Source organism: Lontra canadensis, unplaced genomic scaffold, assembly GCF_010015895.1.
Source record: "Lontra canadensis isolate GAN:19392208 unplaced genomic scaffold, GSC_riverotter_1.0 scaffold31, whole genome shotgun sequence".
In the NCBI taxonomy this organism is placed as follows: Eukaryota; Metazoa; Chordata; class Mammalia; order Carnivora; family Mustelidae; genus Lontra; species Lontra canadensis.
In genome coordinates, this window is record NW_022631025.1 from 17,780,895 (window position 1) to 17,808,182 (window position 27,288).

Genomic DNA, 27,288 nt, shown 5'->3' on the forward strand with positions numbered 1-27,288 from the left:
GCTTCTCTCGGTTGACCTCGTCGCGTACGCTGCTGCACCATGAGCGCCCCGAAGCAGGTGGTCAACTTCGGGCCCGGGCCTGCCAAGCTACCGCGCTCGGTAAGTCCCCACGGGCGCGCGCCGGGACTGTGGTCCGAGCGGGAGCCCGTGCTCGGGTGGCTGTGCATCTCTGCACGGGGTCTTAGGATCCCCTCTCCCCGCCCGGAGCCCTCCGAACCCTCTGCGCCAGCGTGCACGCCCAGTTCGGGACCCCTCGCAAGTGGGCTTCTGGAAGAATGCACTTGGGAGAAGGAAACTGGGCGACATGATTGTGCAGCTGCCCCTGGCGCCGACTGCCGGTGAGCGACTTGCACGACGTGGCTCGCCTGCGCAGCGCACCTGCAGACTCCGGGGCTGTGCCTTCTCCAGTCCTGGGCCCGGGCGCGGCGCAAAGCAAAAAGCTCTCATCGCTGGGTTCGCCTTGCAGGGCACTGCTGCGAGCCAGGCAGTATTGAGTGGATCCGTGAATGGACACTGAGTGAATGCTGAATGGGGATCGCGCGTTAAACTGGAGGGGATTGCAGACTGGAGTCCCGCGCCTGACCCCTTGTAAGGAGTGTTTGGTTTAGCCAGCACTTGGGAGCATTGCTTTTCAGAAATGTAAATTTGAAAGCCTTCAGTCCTGGCTTTCCTTCCTTGTTTCCCAAGAGAACCTTCCCTTCCCCCGCCTTTTTCAGTCGGTTTCAGTCTTTTTTTTTTTTTTTTTTTTTTTTTTAATTTTAACTGGCTTGACTCCTAAAGGCATTCGAGTATTCAAATTCTGGTAGGCAGTGGGCTGCCAGCCCAGTTTGCTTCACTTTGTTTCGGAGGAAATGGAATGATTGAATTTTCCCCGGGGCCACGACCAGACTTTTCAAGTGCAAGTGGAACTCACTCCCTGCCTTCCTAGGCCCTTAGCCAGGTTTCAGCTCCTCCCCGCAAACGCCCATTCTCCTTCCCATATCATCTTCAGTCCACCCCCGCTCTCCCCCCACCAACTGTGTAGAAGACAGTTCGTCGTGTGCCTTGATTGACAAGCTGCTATCTCTGCTGTTATATTTTTATTTTTCTAACCACATTGACTCTGATACTATGTTGTAGCAACGTGGGGCTTAGCCAAGTGCTTCACAATTATCTATTGTTGAACAGAGTAGAAATCTCCGTGGGATAGAGCCTCTTCTGTGTTGTAAGAACAGAGAATCTTAACAATTTTAGAAGGGAAAGGACTTCGTGCTTTCCTAGGGGCAGAGCTCATAGTAGTGGAAAGAGCAAGGCTTGGTTTTTCCCACTTCCTGCAGCCTGCTTTAGGCGAAATTCCTAACCTGCTTAGAGCTGTGCAAGTGTTTCTTGTACCCTCCTCACCTTTGTCTTGTCTCCGTGGTTTGGAGCCTTCTGAGTATTTGTTCCCCTGTGCAATTTCTTTTTATTTTTTATTTTTTATTTTTTTCCTTTAAAAGTACTCTCTCCCCTGTGGGGCTCGAACTCAGGACCCAGGGATCAAGAATCTCAGCTGAGCCAGCCAGGTGTCCCTCCCTGTGCAATTTCTTATGCCTTTCTTATAATGGAAGTTGTCATCAATAATACAGTTATTTCTTATTTTCTTGGGAGGATTTTTCTCCTCAGATGCCTTCTCTGAGGGGTGAAGGGGTGGGAGGATGTGGCAGATGTTACTTTTTATGAGTTTTGATTTGATTTGATTGTAAGGATTACAGAAGCTTTTCAAACTTTATTGTTGACCGTGACCACAATGAGAAATATATTTTACAAAATGACGAAGTGTATGTATATAATGATAATTAAAGCCTTATGAAATATTTAGCCTAAATAACTATGACATATGTACTTTTTGTACTGTGTTCCGTGCTAGTCTGTTCTGTTTTTAAAAATGTGTTGTGACCCATAAGAGTGATTGCATTCTTCAGTTTGAAAAAATAAACTCCACTGGAGTAGAGGGGCATGCTTTTTGGGTAGAAGTCTTTAAAACTCTTTGTAATGATTTGGATCATAAACTCATTTCAAGGGATACTGCCTGTAAGAGAAATCCCGTCTTAAATGGGTTCAAAGATGCCTTTACTATCTGTTTGTGTTTACCAAAGAAAGGATTCATTAAGTGTGTTTAATCGGTCAGTGCTAATAATAATAATCATCAATAATAATCATCATCCCATAGTTTGCAAAACCAGTGACAAATACTTTTTTTTAAATGCTAGCTTTTAATATTAGTATTGTTTTTTGTTTTGTTTTGTTTTGTTTTTTAAAGATTTTATTTATTGATTTGAGAGAGAGAGATCACAAGTAGACAGAGAGGAAGGCAGAGAGAGAGAGAGAGAGGGAAGCAGGCTCCCCGCTGAGCAGAGAGCCCGATGCGGGACTCGACCCCAGGACCCTGAGATCATGACCCGAGCCAAAGGCAGCGGCTCAACCCACTGAGCCACCCAGGTGCCCCTATTATTATTGTTTTTAAAGATTTTGTGTATTTATTTGAGAGAGAGTGAGAGCATGAGAGGGGTGAGGGTCAAAGGGAGAAGCAGACTCCCCCTGCTGAGCAGGGAGACCCATGCAGGACTCTATCCTGGGATGCCAGGATCATGACCTGCACCAAAGGCAGTCGCTTAAATAACTGAGCCACCCAGGTGCCCTATTATTATTTTTAATTAATTTCTACACCCAACATGGGGCTTGAACTCACTACCCCAAGATCAAGAGTCACATGCTCCACAGACTGAGCTAGCCAGGTGCCCCAACAATGACAAATTCTTAAACTACCCCCCTTGCCAGGGAATCTTTTGCCTAATTCTTTATTGTTAAATGTTGTATTTCAGACAAGTTGCCATCCAGTTTAGATTGTTGTGTGACATCTGATTTAGTCTCTGTCTTTCAAGGAAATTTGATGGCAGGATGCTTCTACAGAGAGCTTGTCTCACCTGTTTCGTGTACACTTTTAGAGCTTTCCCCCCTCTCTTTGCATGTTATGGCAGTTCTCACAGACACAAAGGAAGGCAGGGGAATCCATGCACACATCTCTGAGGATTTTAACCTGCAGCACCTATCTACACCCTCTTTCTCCCTACCTGCCCCTGGATTTTTTTTTTTTTTTTTTTTTTTTGTGGGAGAGGAAGAAGCAGATTCCCTGCTGAGCAGAGGGTCAGACCCTGAGATCATGAGCTGAGCCTAGGGCAGATGCTTAGTCAACTGAGCCACCCAGGCGCCCCTGGATTATTTTAAAGCCAATCCCAGAAATCATGTCATTTCCCAAAAACACTTTAGCATTCATCTCTGATAAGACTTTCTATCTGTCTTCTTTAAAAATAAATAAATAAATACAGAATTGGTGTTTTTTTTTTTTTTTTTTTTTTTTCATTGTATAGTTACTTGCGTTCTACGCACTTTGGGGGAGAAAACAGCCATGGGGCTCCTCCCAGGTCAGCTGTGTTTTGCAAGGGGTGGTGAACCGTGCCCCTGTTTCCTGACTATTTGGGATTGCCAGTACACTGGGTCCCACCTGCCCATGTATCCCTGTAAGGTAGAACGTGATTAAGGGGCTGCAGTCATCTCAGTAAAGGGGTCAAGAGACTGGCTAGGTGCCTACCCTTCAGAGCCTCTGCTGATCTCTCTCTTCTGCAAATTGGGGACAGGAGTATCACCCGCTTGGCTCTGTTGGCAAGAGGGATCAATCCTGGATTGATCTTATTCAAGGCCAAGCTTCCTAATTTCTGTACACCCAATCTGTCCCAATTGAGCACCTTAGACTGGCAAGATGGGAAATTGATTTATCTGTTTAATTTCAGCCCAATTGATCTTTTTGTTGTTCCCTGAACCCAGGACTCAATGCATTTTGTTGAATTTTTGCTTTCAGAGAGTGGTAAGCATAACTGTGGAGCAGACTTGTCTGGGGAATCTGGTTTTTCCCAAAAGTCTTACCTTGATAGTTAAGGGTTGTCATCAGAAAAATTCTCTATTTGAATTTTTTTTGTTTTTTTTTGAATCTAGGTGAACTTTTTTTTTCTCTAAATAAATTCATTTTGGGAAAATTGTATTTTAATATCAATCACATGACATAATTTCACACTTAACTTGTGTGTAAGTTGCATCAGCAGGGCTCTGTGGACTGGTTGGAAGGAAGGGGATTGGCCGTGGGTGGTACAGAAGTTCCCAGACCTCACAGGCTCTGTGGGTAGACTCCCTCCCTGGTCTGATGTCCAGAGGCAGAGCTCTGGGCTGAATATTCAAATCATTTTATTTTCTCTTATTTCTCTTCTAGGTATTGTTAGAGATCCAAAAAGAACTGTTAGACTACAAAGGAACTGGGATTAGTGTTCTTGGTAAGATTCACTTTTTGACTCTCTAAATATCCAGGTTCCAAAGAGAACTGATGAAAATGCATCTGCCTTGAATTTTCACCTCTGTCTCCTTTAGACCTTTGTAAATATATTAAATATTAGTAACTTTGGTGGCTTGTTTGACAGAAACCTTTTAAATTTTTTTTCTAAAGGTTTTATTTATTTATTTGAGTGAGAGAGAGCATGAGGGTGGGGGCAGCAGAAGAGGGAGAGAGAGAAGCAGGCTCCCCACTAAGCTGAGCAGGGAGCCTGACGCGGGGCTCGATTCCAGGACCCCAGGATCACAACCTGAGCCGAAGGCAGACGCTCAACTGACTGAGCCACCCATGTTCTCCTAGGAGCAATTTTGAAATCAGCATACATGCTGGTGAGAGGTTCTTGTATGTCCGTTTACCACTTCATGATTACTTTTGCTATTTATAGCATCTGAGATCAGAGGATGCCGAACATATGCATCCCAGGGCTCCAGCCCTCTTTTACTGAACTTGAAAATGAACTTAGTAAAAGTTTAAAAGGCTATAAGCCTTTGCTCAGATCTTGCACCTTAATAATTGCATTGTTTCTCCTGTATCATTGAGGAAGGGGCCCTTTGAATTTTAAACATTTTAAATTTTAATTTCCTTTTTTTTTTTGGTAACTCCCAAGGCTGCACAATATGGAGAGATTATAGGGTTAACTGTAGGATCACTGCTATTAAATTTTGTTCCTGTGGGTTTGGGACGCACGCTGGGGTTTCTGCGCAGTGAGAGCCACAGAGCGGAATTTTGTGCGATTGTTTCTATGGGGCAGTCCTTGCACATGGATTCATATTTGTGAGAAGGATGTTGAGAAATCACAGGAATGGAAGGATGAATTAGTAAATGGCTCATTCAATGAGTATGCCGCTTGAAAATCATTCTACTGTGACCAGAAGGCTCCAATGTTTGCAATTTGAAAATTAGTTTGGATTTTCCCCCTAAACGAAGTGAGCCTTGGCCCACAATTTGAGTGCAAAATAACTGAGTTTTCCCTTTATCGTCTTATTTGCAAAGTGTGTAGCTACTTCTTTTTTTTTTTTTTTGAGATTTTATTTATTTATTTGACAGACAGAGATCACAAGTAGGCAGAGAGGCAGGCAGAGAGAGAGAGGAGGAAGCAGGCTCCATGCTGAGCAAAGAGCCCGATCCCAGGGGCTCGATCCCAGGACCCTGGGATCATGATCTAAGCCGAAGACAGAGGCTTTAACCCACTGCGCCACTGAGGCGCCCTGTGTAGTTACTTCTAATGTTCCTTCTGTGTGATTGGTTTTAAACAGGAACTTTTTTTTCTTGTTATTTATCTTTTCTTCCACAGAAATGAGCCACAGGTCGTCGGATTTTGCCAAGATTATTAACAACGCAGAGAATCTTGTGCGGGAATTGTTGTAAGTTTAAAATTTTAAACAGAACTGTTACTCTTGGTTGATAATCTATGTATGTGAGTATCTGTTAACAGTTTTACTTGGCTGTGTGTTAAGAACATTTCATAGTTAAAAATAATCTTTTGAAGAGTTTTCCCCAATTCACTAAATTAGTATATAATGCTTTTTACTTGTTTGCCATCCTGATTTTGTGTTTTTATTTTTATTTGTTTATTTATTTATTTATTTATTTTTAGAGGGAGAGAGGGGGAGGGAGAATCCTAAGCAGACTCCATGCCCAGTGCAGGCTCCCCGCCAAGCAGAGAGCCCGATGTGGGGCTCGATCCCACAACCCTGAGATCATGACCTGAGTGGAAATCAAGAGTCAGACGCTTAACTGACTGAGCCACCCAGGCACCCCTGTGTGTTTTTATTTTAAATGGTGTTTCCAATGATTTGAAATCATTATATCTAAGAAAGATTTTTCAGGCTTAAAAGGGATTTAAATAACAGAGAAATGGTCATCTTGGTCAGTGTACTGGTTCTTAAAGCAAGGGCCTCATAGTACCTGTTCAGTCACCTGCCTGTGGGCAGGTATTAAAATATTCAAGTACAGGGCCGACCGTGCCCAGCTGAATCAGAATCTCTGTAGAAACTTCAACTTTAACAGACTCTTTGGGTAATTTTAAGAGCTCTTCACTCCAGGAACTTCTCAAATGATCCCTCTTAGCTTATCTGTACTACTCTCCTTACCCAGAGGAAACCTTACTCTTAAATAGATTGCTGTTTAAGGGATAGATTTACATACTAAGTATAGTCACATAAATGTTACAAATACGGTAATCTTTAAAAAAAAAACAAAACAGGGGTGCCTGGGTGGCTCAGTGGGTTAAAGTCTCTGCCTTTGGCTCAGGTCATGATCTTAGGGTCCTGGGATCGAGCCCTGCATCGGGCTTTCTGCTTGGCGGGGAGCCTGCTTCCTCCTCTCTCTTTGCCTGCCTCTCTGCCTACTTGTGATCTCTGTAAAATAAATAAAGTCTTAAAAACAACAACAACAACAAAACATATTCATGGTAGAAAGTTTAGGAAAAACTGAATGTCACAAACTAAACTGAAATTTTCCATAACCCCATCTGTCAGAAGTAATTATTGTTAACATTTTAAGGGTGCAAGTTTGCATGATTTCATTAACACGATTGGAATTGTACTGACTATTACTTTCCTTTTGAACTGCCTTGATAAAAGTCTTCAGGTGGGGCTGGCTGGTGCCTTTTTTTTTTTTTTTTTTTTTTTTTTTTTTTTTTTTTTGACAAAGAGAACAAAAGTGGGCAGAGGGGCAGGCAGAGGGAGAGAGGGAAGCAGGCTCCCTGCCGAGCAGAGAGCCTGATGGGGGGCTCGATCCCAGGACCCTGAGATCATGACCTGAGCTGAAGGCAGAGGCTTAACCCACTGAGCCACCCAGGCTCCCCTGCTGGTTCCATTTTTGTGAGGAGCACTAGAATCCATTGCATTGTGGGTGGCCAGAACCGGTCATCATTTGCTTGGCGCCTCACATGGGTTGTGCCTGTTGGCTTCCATGTCATGTTCACAGCACAAGGCCATCCTTCATGCAACAGGTATTCGGAGCCCCGGCCCAGAAGATGTGGCATTTGACCCGTATGGCTGCAAGCCTCTTGGGACCGGACTCCCAGTTCAGTTTCTGGGCCGATCCTTTATTTTCCTAACCAAGTGCCGCCTTGTGTCCCTGTACCTGGGCCTGTGTCTCGTGTCCTTCCATCCAGGTGTTGGCCTGCTTATCTATCTGGTGTCTGAATAACATAAACCTGGAACGGTGCCTTGGGCTGCCAGTCCTCCCAGCTGCTGAGAACCTCGTGTTTAGAGCCTCCCAGTGCCAGCTGCCTGCTAGCCTGCATGATCGCGGGCAGATGGGGTTCAGGACCAGATACTTACTTGCACACCACCCATTCAAACCCTCTCACATTGCCCTGCCCTTTGGTACTCAGGCCTCTGTGCTGGATCTCTGTCCCCAGCCATCTGCCTTTGTTCCTAAGCTCTGAGCTTCCTCAAAGGCTGGGGTCCAGTTTCCATGGCCTAGTCCCTCTGGGGCTGGCCTTCTACTGCCTGCAGCTATTCCAGAAAACATCTTAATTTTGTATGCTGGAGTAAAAAAATGTTCACTGGTAATCTCGATGTTTATCAATATGTGATGACGTGCTTAAACCTAACACATTATCTCAGATCCTTTGCTAGGGTCCACTCGGTTCCTGTAATGGACCAGCACATGTCTGTTTTTAGGACTTCTGGTTGCAGAAGCCCAACTCTCAGCAGAAGAGAAAATGTATTACCTCGTGTAACTAGACAGTGAAGGAGCGATGAAGGAGGAGCCCAGGTGATGTCCAGGAAGGTCTTTTCCTCCATCTCCTGGCTTTGCTTTTCGATGTGTTGGCCTCACCAGATGGCCACCAGTGGTTGCAGGATTAGCTAGTTTATTCGTTCCCTCAATAGAGACCATTTATCTTTTCCAGAAGTTTGAGCGAAGGTCTCAGAACTGAACTCCGCTGGCCATCTTGGCTTGTGGGCTCATCCTCTGGAGTCAGGGTTGGCCACCCTAGAACCTTGTGGACTGAGAGTGATAGCAAGGTGATTCCCTAAAGGAACAGCAGGGTGTGACTAACTTCTCTCCAAAAAGTACCCATAGGCTTCCACAGGGAGCCCAAGGAAGGGCTTTGGGCTAGGCGAAGCAGGGCTGGGACTTTACCACATTTCTTGTAGTATATCCACCCAAAGTAAAGTGCTGGTAGAACCTCGATCATTCTTTCTTTGACCTTGTGTGTCTCTGTTTACTGTCCCCCACGCTTCTGCCCAGAGCCATTCCAGATAACTACAAGGTGATTTTTGTGCAAGGAGGTGGGTCTGGCCAGTTCAGTGCTGTCCCCTTAAACCTGATTGGCCGGAAAGCAGGAAGGTGTGCTGACTATGTGGTAACAGGCTCTTGGTCAGCTAAGGCCGCAGAAGAAGCCAAGAAGTTCGGGACTGTGAATATCGTCCACCCCAAACTTGGGAGTTACACGAGTAAGTGTTGGGATCTGAGCTCTACAGTGATAATAGAATGTGGACAAATGCTGCTGAGTGGGTGGTCCCTTTTCAGATATCTGGTTATCCCTGCCCAGGGCAACCTGCAGTTTTTAATTCCTTCTGGTTGGTAGCTGATTTGATACCATTTAGAGTGGATAGTCTCCCTTGTTAAGATTACTAACTGGCTGCTACAGAATGAATATTCTTTGATTTACTCAGCTGAAAAGCCTATGGCTGATTTGGCTTTAGGTATGGCTTGATCAAGGGCTCCAGTAATGTCTGCAGGTCCTGATGTCTCTCCCGGTCTCCTCTGTGATGGCTCCACAGTCCCTTCCCTTTTAGAGGATGCTCCTGACCTTATATTCTCCCAAGTTTCAACGCCTTTGCTCAAGCATTCCCAATCACAGCCTCACATGTCCTGTGTCCCATTCCCATTCGGTCACGTGGCTGCGGGTGAAACTGACTGCACCGGAACTACATGGACTGAGTTGGGGCAGCTGGAGCCCCAAGAAGGAAATCAGTGGACATAGGGTGGATGGATACTGGGTAATAGGAAAAATTTCCACCATACCATTCCTGAAGATTAGTTGCCCCCAACAACCGTCAAGAGCATGGGATGGATCATCCTTTTAGGTTGTTGATGGGAATTATAAGATGGATAGGGTGGTTTCCCTTGGGAGGACTTTGGAATCAGCCTTTCACAGCTAGGGGAGGGCTGTCCTTCCTGGCCATTCCCATCTACATGAGCAAAGAGGAATGAAAGCACAGACTCTCCACCTCTTCTTCTGTGATAGAAATCCCAGATCCAAGCACCTGGAACCTCAGCCCGGACGCCTCCTATGTGTATTACTGCGCCAACGAGACCGTGCATGGAGTGGAGTTTGACTTCATCCCTGACGTCAAGGGGGCAGTGCTGGTTTGCGACATGTCCTCAAACTTCCTCTCCAAGCCGGTGGATGTTTCCAAGGTAGAGTGTAAAGGGGCCTGTTTGGGGAACCCTTGTGTCTTGGATTTCATGAGAGCATTTTAAGAAATAGGAGAACAAGGAAAGGCCCAGAATGTCTTGGGCCAACAGAGACCCTGAAGTCAAGACAACTCACAATACCCTGGCTGAAAGTTGCTTGTTTATAGTGGTTTGTCGGGATGAGTGAGTCTTGATGGGTTCCACCTTGTGTTAATGATGGCCTCACAGAGTCACATGGAGTCCTTGGGAATTTCATCTGCCTTTGAGGGTGCCTCTTGGGAAATGTTTTGGTCAATACATTGGGAGTAGCTCGCTGACTTCTGGGGAAGCTGCAGATGATCCAAGCTCGGGGGATCTGGGAATGGGCTCTACCTTACCTTGAGCCCACCTCAACTCCAAGAGCATCCACAGGACACGTGGACTTTCCAGGCAGCACGTCAAGGCGGGCAAGGGAGCAGTGAGCTCAGGTGCGTGCCGTGAGGGCGTGTAATAACTGTAAAGCATTTAGAAACAAACACATTAAATTGTAGCCTGCCTTTTAAAAAAAAATATTGTAGTACAATACATATAACATAAAATTTACCATTTTAACCATTTTTGCACGTACAGTTCAGGGGAATTAGGTACATGAACACTGTCGTGCAAACATCACCTCCATCGGTCTCCAGAACTGTTTATCTTCCCAAACTGGGACTCTTGCCCCTAAAACAGTAAGTCCTCAGGTCTGCCCCAGGCCCCGGGAGCCTCCACTCTCCACATTGGACTTCTCCAGCTCCCTCATAAAACGGGACTCATGCAATATTTGTCCTTCCGTGTCAAGTTCATTTCACTTAGAGTAATAGCTCAGGGATCAGCCATGCAGTGGCTGGTGTCAGAACGTCATTCCTTTTTAAGGCTGAATAATATTCCATGGGGTGGTTCTCCCACGTTCTCTTTGTAGCTTGCTTTTTATTACCAGATCTGTGCACTGGCGATTCTCAACAATGCTAACTGTGACATACTCCCTTCCCGGCCAGACCCTCTTCCCTCGGACTTGGGATGCCATTCGTTGTTTAGAAGGGTTTCATGGGGGGAGGTGGGACAGGGCTGTGTGTCTTATAGGACAATGTTTTCTGAAGTTCCTTTAAGCTAAAGGTTCATTTAGCTTAATTTCTGTTTGCTAAAATTTCTTCTCAGGTAGTTTGTCTATTATTTCTCAGCATCTTCTGACTGTCCTTTTACGAAAACATGAATATGTTAAGAATGGTTTCTTTTGGTTACCAGGAATAGTTAGCAGCCTCATTTTATTTTATTTTAAATTTTTAAAAAGATTTTATTTGTTTATTTGAGTGAGAGAGAGCAAGTATGCACACACTAGCAGGGGGAGGGCCAGAGGCAGAGGGAGAAGCAGGCTCCCCGATGCGCAGGGATCCCCATGTGGACTCGATCCCAGGACGCAAGGATCATGACCTGAGTCGAAGGCAGACGCTTCACTGATGGAGCCACCCAGGTGCCCCAGCAGCCTCATTTTAAATACTGGTTTGGGTGTAGAAAGAAGGTATACAGAGCGAAGATGAATATGTATAAGATCTTTATAGAGATGCTCAGACTAGCCCCTTGCTGGTGAAAAGGACCAGGCACATACTTAACCTGCAGGCCCCAGACCTGGGGAGGACGGATGTGCTGTCCCAGGTGGAGATGCCAGTAGAGAACGGAATGCACTTTGAGCAGAACTGGAATAAAATTGGCTCCTCGTGCTTTGGAAAGAGACCAGGAAATGGGGCTACATGTGTGAAAAATGGCCGTGTGTATCTACAATAGCGTGTCTTCTCTTGTTCAGTTCGGAGTGATTTTTGCCGGTGCGCAGAAGAACGTGGGCTCTGCTGGGGTCACTGTAGTGATCATCCGCGAAGACCTGCTGGGGTTCGCGCTCCGAGAGTGCCCCTCGATCTTGGAATACAAAGTACAGGCTGGAAACGGCTCCTTGTACAACACGCCCCCTTGCTTCAGGTGAACTCTGGTGGGGGTTTGGGGGGCAGCAGGGGGCAGGGGACTGATGGAAGGGGTCTCACTGTTTCCCATCAAAGCGGAGACAGATAGCTTTTTAAGGTAGAGAGTGTTTTCATGAAACAGTGACCTCGTAGTTCAGACATCCTATCAGGCTTCTCTGCCCAGCCCGCCTCTCTCTCTCTGTTAACCTTCTGTGCACTGTCAGATCAGTTTTTCCTGCCCTTTCTTTTTGGGGGTGGTGTTTTGTTTGATCTCCATAGCGTTAGTGGTTCACCATTAACCCAGACGCTCTCTGCAGATGAAGTGGCAGGCTTGTATCTCAAACAACCGGCGAAGCTTTGGAAAAGGACTTTGAAATGCCAGGCCTCCCCGGCTTTCTTTTCTTGCCCGGCTAGGCCTGCCGAAGCTGGCCGCCGTGGCAGCAAACATACTGGCTTGGAAAAAACACCATTCTGGTTTTTCACCCAGTCTGCAGGTGCCCTGTAAGCTTGGCTTCCCATTAACCAAGTGAGAAAAGGGTGTTGAAACACATTCAGGAAGAGCAAGGCTTGCCCCCCATGCCCGCATGATCTTTGAACAGCTGGCCTCAGAGATTTTGTGAAAATCTTGTGATACCTAGGATTTAACAGTTGCCTGGGGGACTGTAGTGCTCACTGGCTGTGTGACCTTGGGCAAGTCACTTAACCTCTCTGTGCAGCCAGTTCCTCCAGGAGTAATAACAGTACCCTGCCAACTGGGTTGCTGTGAGGAGAGAACATATACGAAAAGCACTTCATGGTTGGCACTGGTGATTATGCAAACTAGCTGCTGTATTATTATTATTATTGCTGTTTGCCTCGGTGTTAGTTCCCAGAGGCTTGGCAGGGGAGGGGAGAGCCACAGGGCAGATAATGGTGTAGAATGCCAACACTTTATGTGTGTGACCCTTTTCATCCTCCCAAGCACCCTAGGAAGTAGCATCCATTTTGCAAGCAAAGAAGCAGAGGCCATACTTGGAGGACACGGCAGAGCTGGGATTTGAACCCAGGTAGCCTGGCTCCAGATCCGGGACCTGTATACCCTGTACCTTCATGCTCGCCACAAGCGCAGTTATCAGTGTGCATTTATTTGTGTCTGAAGGATCCCGTGTTAGGAGACTAGGTCACCGTTAGAGTCTAGCTCTCCCACTCATGGATTTTTCTGTGGCGGGTGGGAAGGGTGGGCTCGGGCTGGGTCAGGCAGTGGTTCTATCCAGGCTGGGATTTTGTCAGAGCTCTCCCCCACGGGGCTGCCTGTAGAAAAATCTCCCACCTACTTGGCTATAGCAAAGAAAGGTGTTGTTTTTCAAAGTTAGATTTCCGATGGAACTTTCTGCTGGATTTCTGCACAGCGGACGGGGACGCACAGCAGCTCATTTGTGTCTCCTGCTTTCCTCAGGGAATGGGGTGTTCTGGTGCTTACCCTCTCGGTCAGCTGTAAACCCCGCTCTGTTTCACCGTGGTTGAAAGGGTTTCTGAAATGCCTATTAAGGGTGGGGCAGGGACGCCTGGGTGGCTCAGTGGGTTAAAGCCTCTGGCTTCGGCTTAGGTCATGGTCCCAGGGTCCTGAGATCAAGCCCCGCATGGGGCTCTCTGCTCAGTGGGGAGCCTGCTTCCTCCTCTCTCTGCCTGCCTCTCTGCCTACTTGTGATCTCTGTCTGTCAAATAAGTAAAATCTTAAAAAAAAAGGGGGGGGCAGTGGTGCTGAATCTCGACTCCATCTGTCCTGTCTCTGGGGGTTCCAGCCAGTGAAACAACCAGGGATCACTGGTCAAGTTGGACACGGGAACTGGTTGTGCTGAGCAGTGAAGACACGGGTGCAGGGACCCTGGGGAAGCGTCTTAGATGCCAGGTTGCACAGTGACGGGGGTGTTTGTCCCCACCCTGGGGCCAGGGCCTGGCTTGCAGTTAGGCAAGTCCTTCAGGGCAAGGCAGGGGCTACCATGGGCTCCAGGAGGAGGCAAGGAGAATGTTGTCCCTGAAATGTGGCTTAAAAGCTGGCAAGTTCAGATTGGAGGAACGCCCAGAGGAGCTGGGGGAGGGCACACCCTCTGCTACCTTCTCTGGTCACTACGAGTTGCTGGGAAGCAAATTCTGAAAAAGGCAATGAATATGTTAAAATGCTGTTTGTTAATATTAGGGTGAAAAGTCAGCGAGAAAGCAGGTCAGTCTGTCTAATAAATATGACAATGATAAGAGATAGTAAGGTCTGGAGTCAGACCTAGACACGCAGAGAGAAAGGGCTCCTTTCAGTGGCTCTCATGTAGGGGCACTGCCTTCCCAGCCCCTCGCAGGCATCAGCCCCAGGCCTGGACCAGTCAGGTCAGGTGGTCACCTAGTCGCCTGGGGGAGGGTGGTGTGGTGGGCAGTAGGGGAGGGTGGACACTGCCTCCCCAGAGCTTTCCTGCCCTAAGGGGGTTGCTGAGCCAGAAACAAGGGCAGAAAAGGGTCAAACAATCTGAGGGTTTTGAAGGGGTGGGGGGGCTGGGAAGTTGGGGGAACCAGGTGGTGGGTATTGGAGAGGGCACAGATTGCATGGAGCACTGGGTGTGGTACAAAAACAATGAATACTGTTACGATGAAAATAAACTAAAAACATTTAAAAAAAAAAAAGTGAAAATTAAAAAAAAAAAAGGGGGGGGTCAAACTTTTTCCCCTAGGCAGATCAGAATAGTGTTAACTGAGACCACCCCAGGGCAGGATTGTTAATGTTGATTAGAATGGTCAAAATGGAGCAGATGAAAGAGTCTGGGTTAAATGTATGCTGACCAAGACCCCCCACTGGGTGTCGCTTTGCTTTCTTTCACCCTGAAAGAAAAATAAAAGTGTGTACAATTGAGCAATTACCCTAAATCTATGATTCGAAAAACTTCAGATTCATTCGTGGTACTTAAACGCTCAAAATTAGAAAATTACAGCTTGTACAGTGAGAATAAGCTCCAAGGTAGAGAGGGGAAGATTCGTGCAACATCCTCTCCCTGAGTTCTTGACGGTGAGCTGATACGGCAGCCCGAAGGCTTCCGAACTTTGTGTCACACAGAAGTCCTTGAAAAGGCCCCATATTTGAAAAGAAGCCTTTATTTACTTATGTATTTTCTTTTAAAACCAGAGCTGAATGACCACAGGCTCTGGGCATTTTGTGTGAACTGGGCTGGGTAAACGGGCCTTCACGTAGTGGGCCGTAGCCCTGAGCAGTGAATTGGGGTGGAAGAAAGGATCACGTGGTCATTCTGTTTTCACCCTTTAGTAGATCACAGTGGAGCCCACGAATGAACAGGCCATAAGATGCCTAAGCTTCCCTTCTGTCCCCACAAAAACAGTTATTTATCACAACTAACTGAACCCGTGAGTATTAATTTGTTTTTGCTCTAGTAGGAGGTAAGTAAAGTAACCCAGAAGAAACAAAATAACCCCATCATCTATCAAGCCCACGTTTCTCAGCAGAGTAGGATCGTGGGGCTGCCCCAGGGCCTTAGCGTCACTCACCATGAAGCCCAGAGACAGATATGTCTCTGAAGTTAGATTCTTCAGAACAAACATCTAGGGAGAGTTTTTCCCAAGGACCTCCTGGTATGCTTCTCTTTCTTTCTTTTTCTTTTCTTTTCTTTCTTTTTTTTTTTTTTTTTAACATTTATTTATTTGAGAGAGAGAGAGCGTGCACACTTGTGGGAGTGTGTGTGAGCATGGGAGGGGCAGATGGAGAGGGGAAGCAGACTCCCCGCTGAGCATGGAGTCCCACTGGGGGCTCAATTTCATAACCCCAAGATCATGACCATGAGTCTGATGCTTAACCGACTGAGCCCCCGGGCACCCCTCTGGTCTGCTTCTGTAAGCCTCAGCACACAGAGTACATTGTATTACTTAAAAAAATGTACATGTGTTCTTAGCAAAGGTTTCTGGAGCGAGCAGAAACTGCTGGGGTAGCCGCTGTTAACTGCTGTGTGTCCTGGGCCTATGCAAGTACCCAGAGCCATATATTCTGCAAGTGGAAATTTACCATATGGGCTGTTCTGTGGATTTCTTTTTTTTCTCCCCAGCAATACACCACGTGCAGTATACTCTTACGCTCATACAGCTTAAATGTCTGCCTTTTTTCTTTCTTCCCCTTTGAGGTGCTGTATGGTATTCTGTGGATCTCCTGTGATTTATTGAGTTACTTATCACTAGGCGGCTTTAGATGGTGAACTTGCTGCTGTGTGAAGCCGGTGGCGTTTTAGAAGTAAAGGCAGAAATCAGGCCTGTTCCACCGATGTGTGGGGAGAACTGAGATAAAGTTGCAGAACTGCATAAGCGTCGAGGTCCCCTATGTTTTGAAGAGTTTGGATTGTGTGGGGGTAGTAATCTGAGTTACTCATGAATGAGAAGCCTCAGGGAGAACCTGCTTCCTTCTGAGGGGTCAGCCTCAGGCTGAGGCCTCACAGGAGGCTCGGGGCACAGGCTCCGGGCAGCCAGCATGTGAAGTGGGGCGGGGGCAGGGGCAGGGGTAGGGGGGGGGGGTGCTTTCTGCTCATCGGCTGCTCAGATCTCATTAAGATCAGCAGGGCGCGTGGGCGTGAGTCTGAGCCCAACAGCCACAGAGAGGGAGGTGTGTTGGGGCTGAGGACTGGCTGGGTTTGGGGGCATGCCCTGGGCCTTGCTGCAGCCTTGGACTTGAGTAGCGAGAAAGCAGTAAGGGAACTCCAGGGTCACAGGGCTATGGGTAGAAGCAAAATGTGGCCTCTGAAGAGTAGTGAACAGGCACCCGTGGCTCTGCTTGGATCACGGGGCAGGGTTTGTGGGGGAGTGAGCAGTTTGGGGTTAGATGGGAATTCCAGAGCATCTTCCTGAACAGAGGGGTGGGCGGGCAGCATCCTGTCTGGAACACACATGCACACGCGTGTGCCGTGAAGCTGTTGTAGCCCCTGCACTTGGCAGTTGTGTCTGGGGGTTTGGTGCCAGCCGGGCTGCTCCTCGAGTAGGGGAGGTAGTGGTGGGGGGTCCCGGAGCCCCTCCTGAACCAGATGCCTTGGTTACTGTGGAAGGAGCTTGGGCTTTGGAGTCAGAGCAACCTGGTTGTAATTTTGGCTTTATCAGCCACTTGATGGGTGATCTTGGCCAAATTAAGCTCGCCAAAGCTCAGTTTCCTCATCTGTAAAATGGGCTGGTGGTAGCTCTGACCTCAGGATTATTGTGATGAGTAAAAAGGAGAACAGCTAGCAGGGCGTCTGGCCCCATAACGGGTGTTAGGAAATACTCTGGCCTCTTTCTTCTTTCTCTTTGTCTCTCTGATTCTCAGTCTCGATCCAGAGAGCTACAGCTGTGGCCCTAAATTACTCAGGGACTGTTCTCTGCTTCCTTCCTTCCTTTTCTGCCACTAGCTACTGTTTCTCATTCCTCAAGCATGGAAGCCTCCGGAAAGCCTTTTTTTTTTTTTTTTTTTTTTAAAGATTTTATTTATTATTTGTCAGAGATCACAAGTAGGCAGAGAGGCAGGCAGAGAGAGGGAGAGGAGGAAGCAGGCTCCCTGCAGAGCAGAGAGACCGATGTGGGACTCGATCCCAGGACCCTGAGATCATGACCTGAGTCGAAGGCAGCGGCTTAACCCACTGAGCCACCCAGGCGCCCTCCGGAAAGCCTTTTACATGGTTTTGGATGCCCATTGCCTACCGAGCAGCCTGGCATTGACTTCTGCTAACTTCTGGGTGTGGAAACACCTGGATCATCTACCTACCAGGTTGAGACAGTGAATGAACTGGCCAGAGCCTCGGGCTTCCCCTGGCACCAGGCTGTTAGAGTGTTTTCGAGATCCAGTGATCTCCTGCTTCAACCTGTCATGGTGGAAAGAGACCCATGGTGTTAATAAACAAGGTAGCTCTTGTCCAGGGGTTAGCATCCTGGATTGTCGCTGGGCATTGACTCCTGGCAACTCAGTTTGCACAGATTCCCATGGGGGGACTGGCTTTGTCCCACCCCTGAGAGTGCCTAGCTGAGAGCTGGTCTTCATATCCCCAGCTCAAGAGGATGGAGTCTCTTCCCTTGGACACCTGTGTTCCTGCCCCTACAGACTTTCAGGGAGGTGCACACAGAGCCCTTGGTACCTTTTTAAGAGACGAGCTTTCAGAAGACTGCTGGGAAACTACCCACCGCACTTCAACACTGTGTGTGTTTGGCTTAGTTTTGGGGGCTTTGTAATGAAGATGCCACTATCTACACTTGTGTGACCTAGCTACCAGGTGCTGGACCCTGCACTAAGCACTTTCCCCAACCCATCTCCTAGCCTCTCTTCTCTAGTCCTCTCAGGCTGCGAGGTCTTACAGCTGGCAGAGTTGACATTCTGGCTCAGAAAGGAACCCTCCCAAGTTCCACGAGCAGCTGAGGACCCAGCCTGGAACCAGGGACCCAGATTTCCCCCCCACCCCAGCTGCTCTCTGTTTCTGATCATTGCTTCTTTCTGCTGGAATATTGACTTCATTTTCTCAGATGAGTCTCCTTCAGAGACTCACACTGTCACCAACACACAGGTCTGCCTCTCTGTCCTCACTCCCAAGTCAGAGAGTCCCAGGGAGGGCTCTGATTGTCCCAGTTAGGTCCCCAGCCCTGCTGTGAGACCAGGGGACAAGGGACCCAGCTGGCTCTGCCTGTTGGGTGGGGGTGGGGTTAGGAGGATCAGGGCAGCTAAAATCCCAGGTGTCCCCCATAGGGTGGTAGGCCTCCCTCTTTCCAGGTGGGAAAGCCAAGGTTTGGATTCCCAAGGTGAATAATCCTGAGTGGTCTTCTTAGTTAGTGGCAGCAGCCGTGGGACTAGAGTCAGGACTGACTCTGAGCCTGGGCTCCTAGCATCTTGCCACACTGCCTCCCGCCAAGTAGAGGGCCGCATGGGAGGGCTCGGGGGTAGAAAAGGTGAACGCTGCTTCAGGTCTTCCACAGTCATGGACACAGAGAAATAGAAAGTAAGGGAGTGAATGGTACAAACTATGGGACAGACGGGCAGAGGGCTCTGTGAGTGTAGGAAGTGAAGGAGTTAACTGGGTGGGGGTGGGGAGCCAGGGTCCTGACGACGCCTGGTGCAATGAGAGAGGAGAGTTTGCATTAGGGCTGGGGCTGGACAGGTAGGGATTGGTATGAGCTCGAGAGGAGTCTATAATTAAACCTTTTTTCTGAATGTCTTTGCCCTTTTGCAAAGCAGAACTAGATGGATTTTTAATCTTTATTTCAGCATCTACGTCATGGCCTTGGTCCTGGAGTGGATTAAGAACAATGGCGGTGCAGCAGCCATGGAGAAGCTCAGTGCCATCAAATCGCAGATGATTTATGATATTATTGATAATTCTCAAGGATTCTATGTGTAAGTTGATGCGCTTTCATCTCACAGTTTGCCTTTTGTGCATTTTAAAATGTGTGTATGTCGTGTGCCTTTGAGGAGTGGACATCGTCCCCTTTCTTGAGCTCTTAGAAGTGCGGTGATCTGGGAAGTCCGGGGCCCCAGGATTACAGGGCAGGTGAGCTCTTTCCTTGTGCATCCCCACCTGGGGAACCCCAGGGGTGGTGATGTTTCTCACACCAAAGATCTCACCTTCCTCCCAGCGCAGACAGACCCCTTTTCCCACTGTCTGCTTCCTCTGTAGGGCTCCTGGGAAAAAACACGTGTATACTTGCTAAAAGCTCTCAGCATTACTTAGGGACTCCGCTGGAGAACCTTGTATAAATACCCATTCCTGGGCCCCTCAGCCGGGTCACTTCCCTTTTTTTTTTAAGTTTTATTTGTTTGAGAGAGAGAGAATCTAAAGCAGACTCCACTTTGAGCTCAGAGCCCTACCCGGGGCTTGATCCCACAACCCTGGGATCACGACTCGAGCTGAAATCAAGAGTTGGACACTCAAGCAACTGAGCCGCCTAGGCGCCCCTAGGTCACTTACCTTTTTTAGGAAAGTCCACTGCTTCCCTTCTAGGACGGATGTTACCATCCCAGGTCTGCCATCTGTGAATGGAATTGGCTATGGTATGAGGAGACTCTAGTTAAACATTTTTGTGACCAGATAATTCATGAATATGTGTTGACCGCTGGACGAGAGTGTATGGGTCTTGCATTAGCCTCCCAGGACTGCTGGAAAAAAGATGCAGGAACTTGGTGGCTTAAAACAACAGAAATCTGTTTGCACTCCTCTGGAGGCCTGAAGGGCAGGACGTCGGCAAGGCCCTGCTTCCTCCAGAGGCTCTAGGGAGGAATCGTTCTTGGTCTCTTCCAGCTTCCGGTGGCTCCAGTAGCTCTTGGCTTGTTGGTGTTGTCAGCCTGGTCTCTGGCTTCGCCTTTGTTGGGTGTCTTCACTTCTGGTTGTTGGATTTAGGGCCTCCCCAGATAATCCAGGATGATTAATCACAACTAGAGGCCTGTAACTTAATGACATCTGCAAAGACCCTTTTTCCAAATAGGTCACATCCACAAGTTCTGGGGATTGTCCAGTCCCCTAACAGAGACCTCTCACCAAAATGCTGGGTGTGATGCACCCAGTACAGTGCCCGGCACACGGGGAGCTTGATAGATGGCTCCTTTCATTAGTGTTTCCCTGCCTTCAAAGTGTCAGATGTATGAGGCTTTATGCTGTGTGTGTGTGTGTGTGTGTGTGCGCGCACGCGTACAATGTACACATTTGCACACATATACATAAACACATACTCATTTTCCAAGCCTGGGACCTCCTTCTCAGGGACCACTACTCTTTTGGGTTCAATGATAGTAACTGACCAATAGTAACAGGAGAGTGTACACTCTTCTTTGAGAATTCATGTGCCACACGGGATTGATAAAATGGTGCTTTAACCCTGACTTCTAATATGTCCCCGTGACCACCCAAGGGTGGGGGTTGGGGGGGTTATTAAAATAAAGCAGCATGTTTCTGCTACCTCTGCCCTTAAATGCTTGTTGCCTGTTTCCCTGAATTTTTGGTGTGCAGTGACCCTCCAGCCATAGGCCCTGGGGGAGTTGAGTTTGGCTGGATGCCTTAGCCTTTAGGCTCCTCTCCCGGCTGGGGGAAGGGGTGCACACTGTGCTTTCTGCCTGCTTCGGGTCTGTGCCACAGAGCCAAGTGCAGACTGGGGGCTTGGCGGATGGTCCAAGAAGTTCCCAGCCAAGGGCTAAGTAGTAGTTAGAAGCTTGGAGCAATAAGAGGATATGACGACTTTGCCTGTAGGTGGTGTAGGCTTGTTGTTGGTTTTTTGTTTTGTTTTTTTTTTTTGTTTTTTTTAATGAGTTTTAGTAGAGTTAGTCAGAGGAGGGCAAAACTACGGTTAGGGATTTTTTGGAAGGCAGGGAATGATCCCTGCAAAGGTACCGAGGGAAGAAAGGATATTGTGCTTGGGGAGCAAAGAGTGGGTTTTCTGGAGGTGATGATTATGCTGACCTAGAAGGAAGGTGGGGAAAGGTCTGAAGACATGTTTCGTCCACCTGCTCAGTCCTCTCTTCACCTTTCTCCCTGTCTACGCACCATCCACATTTCTATCTGTGATCTCTCCAGCCGCCAATGATATCGCCCACCTCTCCGGCAACAACCCACACCCCTGTTCACCCATCCATCCACCCACCCATCTACCCACGCGCTTACCCACCCATCCGTGCGTTCATCAGTCCACCGTCCGACCATCCAGCCCATGTTCATGAGCACCTACTCTGGGCTAACTGTTCTAGACCCTGGGATGCCCAGAAGAACAGGCATCTCTCCTAACTCCCCAAAAGTACTAAGAACCTGAATGTGAGTAAAAGCACTTGGTTATTGTGGAGGCCAAATTTTCTAGTAGCTTTTGATTCCATTTATTTCTCAGGAGATGTGTAGGAACAAAATGGGGAGACAGAAAGAATAACGATGCCTCTGGAAAAATCCAGGAATTAGAAACAAAGCAGAACGTAGGAGGAAGCCTGGGAATCCCTGGAATTCCTTTTCCCCCAAGCTTCTTAAACTCCAAGCACCCAATCCAGCATTTCTCGGAAGGTAGCCTGCTGTAGCCAGCGCGGTGGGTGGGTTGTCTCCTGGGCAATCAGGTCACCTTCCCTCCCACCCCCCCAAATTTCTCATTTACTTATGTACAGCCTTGACCCAGAATTTTTATCTTCTTCAGAGTAAACCTCTTTCTGGGAACTTCCATCCGCCCTGGGCTGCCCGCCCAGAAAATGTCAGCCTGGTGCCTGAGTTCACGCGGGACACTGTTACTGGAGTCCGCAGGCCTTCGCTTGCTCCCTCCTCCACGTTCCCTGTGGAGTGCTTGATAGCTGTTTCTGGGATCACTTGGATTTTCAGGAAATGCTCCACTTTTCTTTTAAACTATAGAAATACGGCGCCAAAAGGGAGGTGAACAGTTTTTTTTTTTTTTAGATTTTATTTATTTGAGAGAGAGAGGGAGAGCACAAGCAGGGGGAGCAGCAGGCAGAGGGAGAGGGAGAAGCAGGCTCCCCGATGAGCAAGGAGACCGATGTCCGCCTGGATCCCAGGACCCTGGGGTCATGACCTGAGCCGAAGGCAGACCTTAACGACTAAGCCACCCAGGCGCTCTGGAGGTGAACACTTTTAAAGAGGAATACCAAGTAACCTAGAAATACAAGACTGAACCCAGTTCTGGGCAGTTTCCTGGGGGCTGTGAGCCAGGTAGGGATGCCGAGACTTGATGAAACAGCCGTCGAAGTCCCTCTCTTCGTCACACGGCCTAACCACCCGTGTGGTGCCGGTCGACCCTGACTTGTGCCCACGTGGACAGTGTAGCATTCTGGGTAGAGAACCCCCTCTTTGCCATTTATTAGCATGTGACCTTGAGCCAACGACCTAACTGCTCCAGACTCGGATTCCTTATCTGTACAATGGGTGAAATGATGGTACATACTTCTTATGACTGCCTTGAGGACTTAAGTGAAAATCCATGTGACTAAAGAAGATATAACAGGGCTTAAGAACATCGGCTCCCGTGTGGGTTAATTTGCATAAAGCACTAGAAGCAGTACTTGGCATCTAAGGAACATTCCTTAAGAGTTAGTTCCTAATATTATTTTGGGTTACAATGGAAAGCACTCAGAATGCTGACTTTTGATATTCAAAAGATGTCCAAGTGATAGTGTCCATATCCAGACCCGAGATCACTTTTCTCGCTACCTTCATGTGGGGACCAGACCCTGGGAAAGAGAAGAATGTGTGACAGGTCTAGCGATAACCCTAACATAAAGGGAAGCAGGCAGAGCCCTAGTGCTTTACAGATACTAACCCTTTGTCAGCACAGCCCTGTGAAGCAGACACTAAAGGCAAGCCAGGATATGCACATGAGGGGTGTCATGGGGGGCTGGTCCCAGGGTCCTTTTTTTTTTTTTAAGATTTTATTTCTTTATTTGCCGGAGACAGAGAAACAGTACAAGCAGGGGGAGCGACAGGCAGAGGGAGAAGCAAGCAGGTTCCTCGCTGAACAAGGAGCTGGATGTGGGACTCCATCCCAGGACCCTGAGATCATGGCCTAAGTCGAAGGCAGAGGCTTAACCCACTGAGCCACCCAGGTGCTCCCTGACCAGGACACTTCTTTATAAGAGCTTTCTAGCAGGTCTCTCCACGTTTTGGTTTTCCCACACTCCATTCTCTCCTCTGTGTGCTGGTGTTCCTTTTCTAAAATTCACATTTCATGTTCAACCTGATTGCTCCTCATGGCTCAAGGACCCAGTCTAGTTCCCCTTGGTGTATCTGCAGGGCCCCCCACCGTCCGGGCCCAGCCCCTGGCCAGGAAGCCCAACACTGCAGTTCCCGGAGTTCTTGCTGGGGGTCCCCAGGGCTTTGTAGATGCAGTTTTGCCAGAATGGCCTTCCTTCCGGCTCACCCATCCTAACCTTGCCATGTCACTCTGAAACATTTCCGCTTTCTCTTGGGCAGAATTCCTTGCTCGGCCGTGTGCTTCTTGACCTCTCATGTGGCATGTTAATTCCCTACACAGCCATCTCACTAGATCCACCTAGACACCTCATGGAAAGGGGGGTGCGCAGAATTCAGGCTCAAAGCCCATTCCAGATATTTGGTTTCCCTGCTTGGTGTCTCTTTTGCCTGTAGGTGCGTACTTGACTCCTATTAACTTTAGCAGGAATTATGTATGTGCCCTTAGGGGAGACTTCCTCACACTGCTTTTATTTGCTGTTTAATTTTAATGAATCACATCCCGTACAAGTGTAAAAATAAAACAGGGTGAGCTTAAAAATGGAGAAGGGGTGATTACATGTTCTCTTCCTACTTTTATTCTGGAGTGGATGCCCGCTCCTCCCTTTGTCTCCTTTGATTGTCAATGGACCATAATTTTGGCTGCCAGTTTTTCAGATCGGAAACTGAAGTCAAAATACTAACCTCTCCTAGATAAAAACTCACACATCTTTCATTTTTGAGAGTTTGGAGAAGCCTTCTGCAAAATGCTGGGACCAAAAAGATGAATTTGTTGAATTTAACTGATACTTAGCTTGTTTTACTATGTTCTAGACACTGTTTTATTTTTATTTTTATTTAAAAAAAAATTTTTAACATATCAATTATTCATTTGACAGAGGGAGCACAAGCAGGGGGAGCAACAGAGGGAGAGGAAGAAGCAGACTCCCCCACTGGGCAGGGAGCCCGAAGTGGGGCTCGATCCCAGGACCCCAAGATCATGACCTGAACTGAAAGCAGACGCTTAACTGACTTAGCCACCCAGACATCCCCCAGACTCTGTTTTAAACTGTATCAGTTATCTGTTTTTGCATCACAGAACACACGAGCCAGTTGTCGTTAAAGCAACAACTTAGTAATAATCTTTTTGCTCTTGACTTTGGGTCAGCAGGCTGGGCTGGGCTTTGCTGGGTGGTTCTTCGGCCGTTCTCACCTGGAATGTGTATTCAGAGTCCACGGTAATTCACCTGCAGCCAGCAGTCTACAGTGACCTCACTCACATGTCTGGGAATTGGTGCTGGCTGTTGCTGGTCTCCTGTTTCCAGCAGGCTAGCTCAGGCTTGCCCACATGGCAGCCATGTTTTAAGAGGGCAGATACAGAGGCTGTATTTCCCTTGAGGCTTGGGCTTGGAGGTTGCATAGCAACCCCGATGGTGCAGTTTCTTGGTTAAAGCAAGTCACAAGGCCAGCTGGATTCAAAAGGTGTGGAGAGGAGTGCCTGGGTTTCTTAGTCAGTTAAGGGGCTGCCTTTGGCTCAGGTCATGATCTCAGGGTCCTGGGATCAGCAGGGAGTCTGCTTCTCTTTCTCTCTTTGCCCCTCTCCCTGCTCATGCTTACTCTCTCTAATCAAGCAATCAATCAATCAATCAATCTTAAAAAAAAAAAGGTGTGAAGAACTAGACCCCACTTCTTGCCTGGAGGGCTGTAGCGAATTTGTGGCCACTTAGAAGCCGCAAACTCCCCCTATAAATACTGGCTCACTTAAACCTTACATCAACCTTAGTAGGTAGGTTCCATTAACCTTCCCAGTATTCATGAGGAAAGTGAGACACAACAGAGAGGTTTAGTAAGTTGCTCAGGGTCGCTCAGCTTGGGGCAGTGCAGTATGACAAGGGCTTTTAAAGCTGTTAATGGCTGAGTCCCTCAGCCACTGTTAGGACCAGCATATATATGTATTTTTTTCTCTAGCCTTGTAGAGAGAAGGTCACTCACATCGCTGTGTGGTTGCCATGTATTGAAAGTTTCCTATATGTTGTGCCTCTGAGCTTTCACAGCTGGTCTGAAATGAAGGTATTATTTCCATTATTCAGGTGAGGGAACTGAGGCTCATGGAAGTTAAGTACAAGTCATACAAGAGAATGCTAACTCACTGTTCCAGATGCAAGAGAGGTCTCCTTAAAAATTATCGATGTCCTGGGGCAGATTTTTTTTTTTTAAACTTCTGTTTGTATTGACAAAATGTTTAAAGCAGTGTTTCTGTTGATTTGTTAGTGGCTGTTGCACATTTCAGAAAAGTAGCTGGAACAATCATGTTTTTCAGATGTCCAGTGGAGCCCAAGTATAGAAGCAAGATGAATATTCCATTCCGCATTGGCAATGCCAAAGGAGACGATGCTTTAGAAAAAAGATTTCTCGATAAAGCTCTTGAACTCAATATGATCTCCTTGAAAGGACATAGGTGAGTACACATCAATCCAAAAACTCACCAGAGAATTGGTTTAGTGGTTTTTTTTCCTTTTTCTTTTCCTTTTTTTTTTTTTTTTTTTTGAGAAATAGAGCACCCACATAAGTGGGAGTGGGGGTGGGTGGAGGGAGGGAGAGAGAGAGAATCTTAAGCAGGCTCCACTCCCAGCACGGAGCCCGAGGTGGGGCTCGATCTCTGACCCTGAGATCAGGTTCTGAGCAGGAATCAGGGGTTGGATGCTTAAGTGACTGAGCCACCCAGGTGCCCCATAGTTTTTCAAATGTAGAACAAAACCTGTCTACCCATCTAGGAGTCTCCCAACTTGGAGTAGCAGCTGTTGTAACTGTTGGAAAGACCAGTTATCACAGAATAATCCTTTTTTTTTTAAAGATCTTATTATTTATTTGAGAGAGAGAATATGCGAGTGAGAATGGGGGTAAGGGAAGAAGGAGAGGGAGAAAGAGACTCTTAAGCCGGCTCCATGCCGAGCACAGAGCCCAACATGGGGCTTGATCTCATGACCCTGAGATCATAACTTGAGCTGAAATCAAGAGCTGGATTCTCTAACAATGGAGCCACCCAGGTGCCCCTTGGATTTTATTTTTAAGTGATCTCCACACCCAACATGGGGCGAACTTACAACCCCGAGACCGGGAGTCGCATGCTCTACCAGCTGAGCCAGGCAGGTGCCCTTCTCCTTTTGCCTGTGGAACCCTTAGCATGATTCCCTGGCTGAGTGTGCGGTGGGGCCACCTCTGCAGGCTTTTGTCATAATTCCCTTTGACAAATCTCTGTAATGGCTTTTACGGCCCTGAGGCTTCCATCCCTTGACTGGAGAGAACAGATCACTGTTGCTCTGGCTGAACATCAAATAGTTAATCCTGCATGCTGTATGAAAAGTGTGTGTCCTTACCACAGGGGAGGCGAGACACCGGCCCCCCGTGGTTGCCTGCTCCCGCCTTCCTCCCAGGCAGGCCCATCAGATACCTGACTGAGTTAATCCAGGTTACGTGTGGGCGTGATGGTCTGTTACTACATTAGGGAGAATTTTCTTGTGATGAGAACGTTTGAAACTGGTGGCCACCTGGGGGCTTTCAGGTGACAGGTTGGACATGATGGCCTCAGGTGCTGTGTCTCTCTCAGGAGTGGGTGACTGGAAAGACCGTCGTCTCGATGCTCAATTAGATGCTTTTGTTCTCACTGGCTGCATCTTTGGTCTCTCTAGGTCTGTGGGAGGCATCCGGGCCTCTCTGTATAATGCTGTCACTATTGAGGATGTTCAAAAGCTGGTGGCCTTCATGAAGAACTTTCTGGAGATGCATCAGCTATGAACCCATCTTGACCAATATATACTCTGCCCTTGAACAGTGTATAAAATCTAAAGTAACTTGGGAATGAGGACAGAAACTTAGCAAA

The 27,288-nt window shown here is 47.7% G+C and overlaps 1 protein-coding gene across 1 annotated transcript; it reads left to right on the forward strand.

Annotated features, from left to right (window-relative positions):
* On the forward strand, positions 1-27,288 carry PSAT1 (phosphoserine aminotransferase 1). The gene is made up of 9 exons (XM_032866688.1): positions 1-99; positions 4,280-4,340; positions 5,691-5,760; positions 8,603-8,808; positions 9,606-9,778; positions 11,595-11,764; positions 18,977-19,105; positions 25,729-25,866; positions 27,098-27,288. Exons 1-9 carry the CDS (start codon positions 40-42, stop codon positions 27,201-27,203), a joined length of 1,113 nt encoding a protein of 370 aa, XP_032722579.1. The 5' UTR covers positions 1-39; the 3' UTR covers positions 27,204-27,288.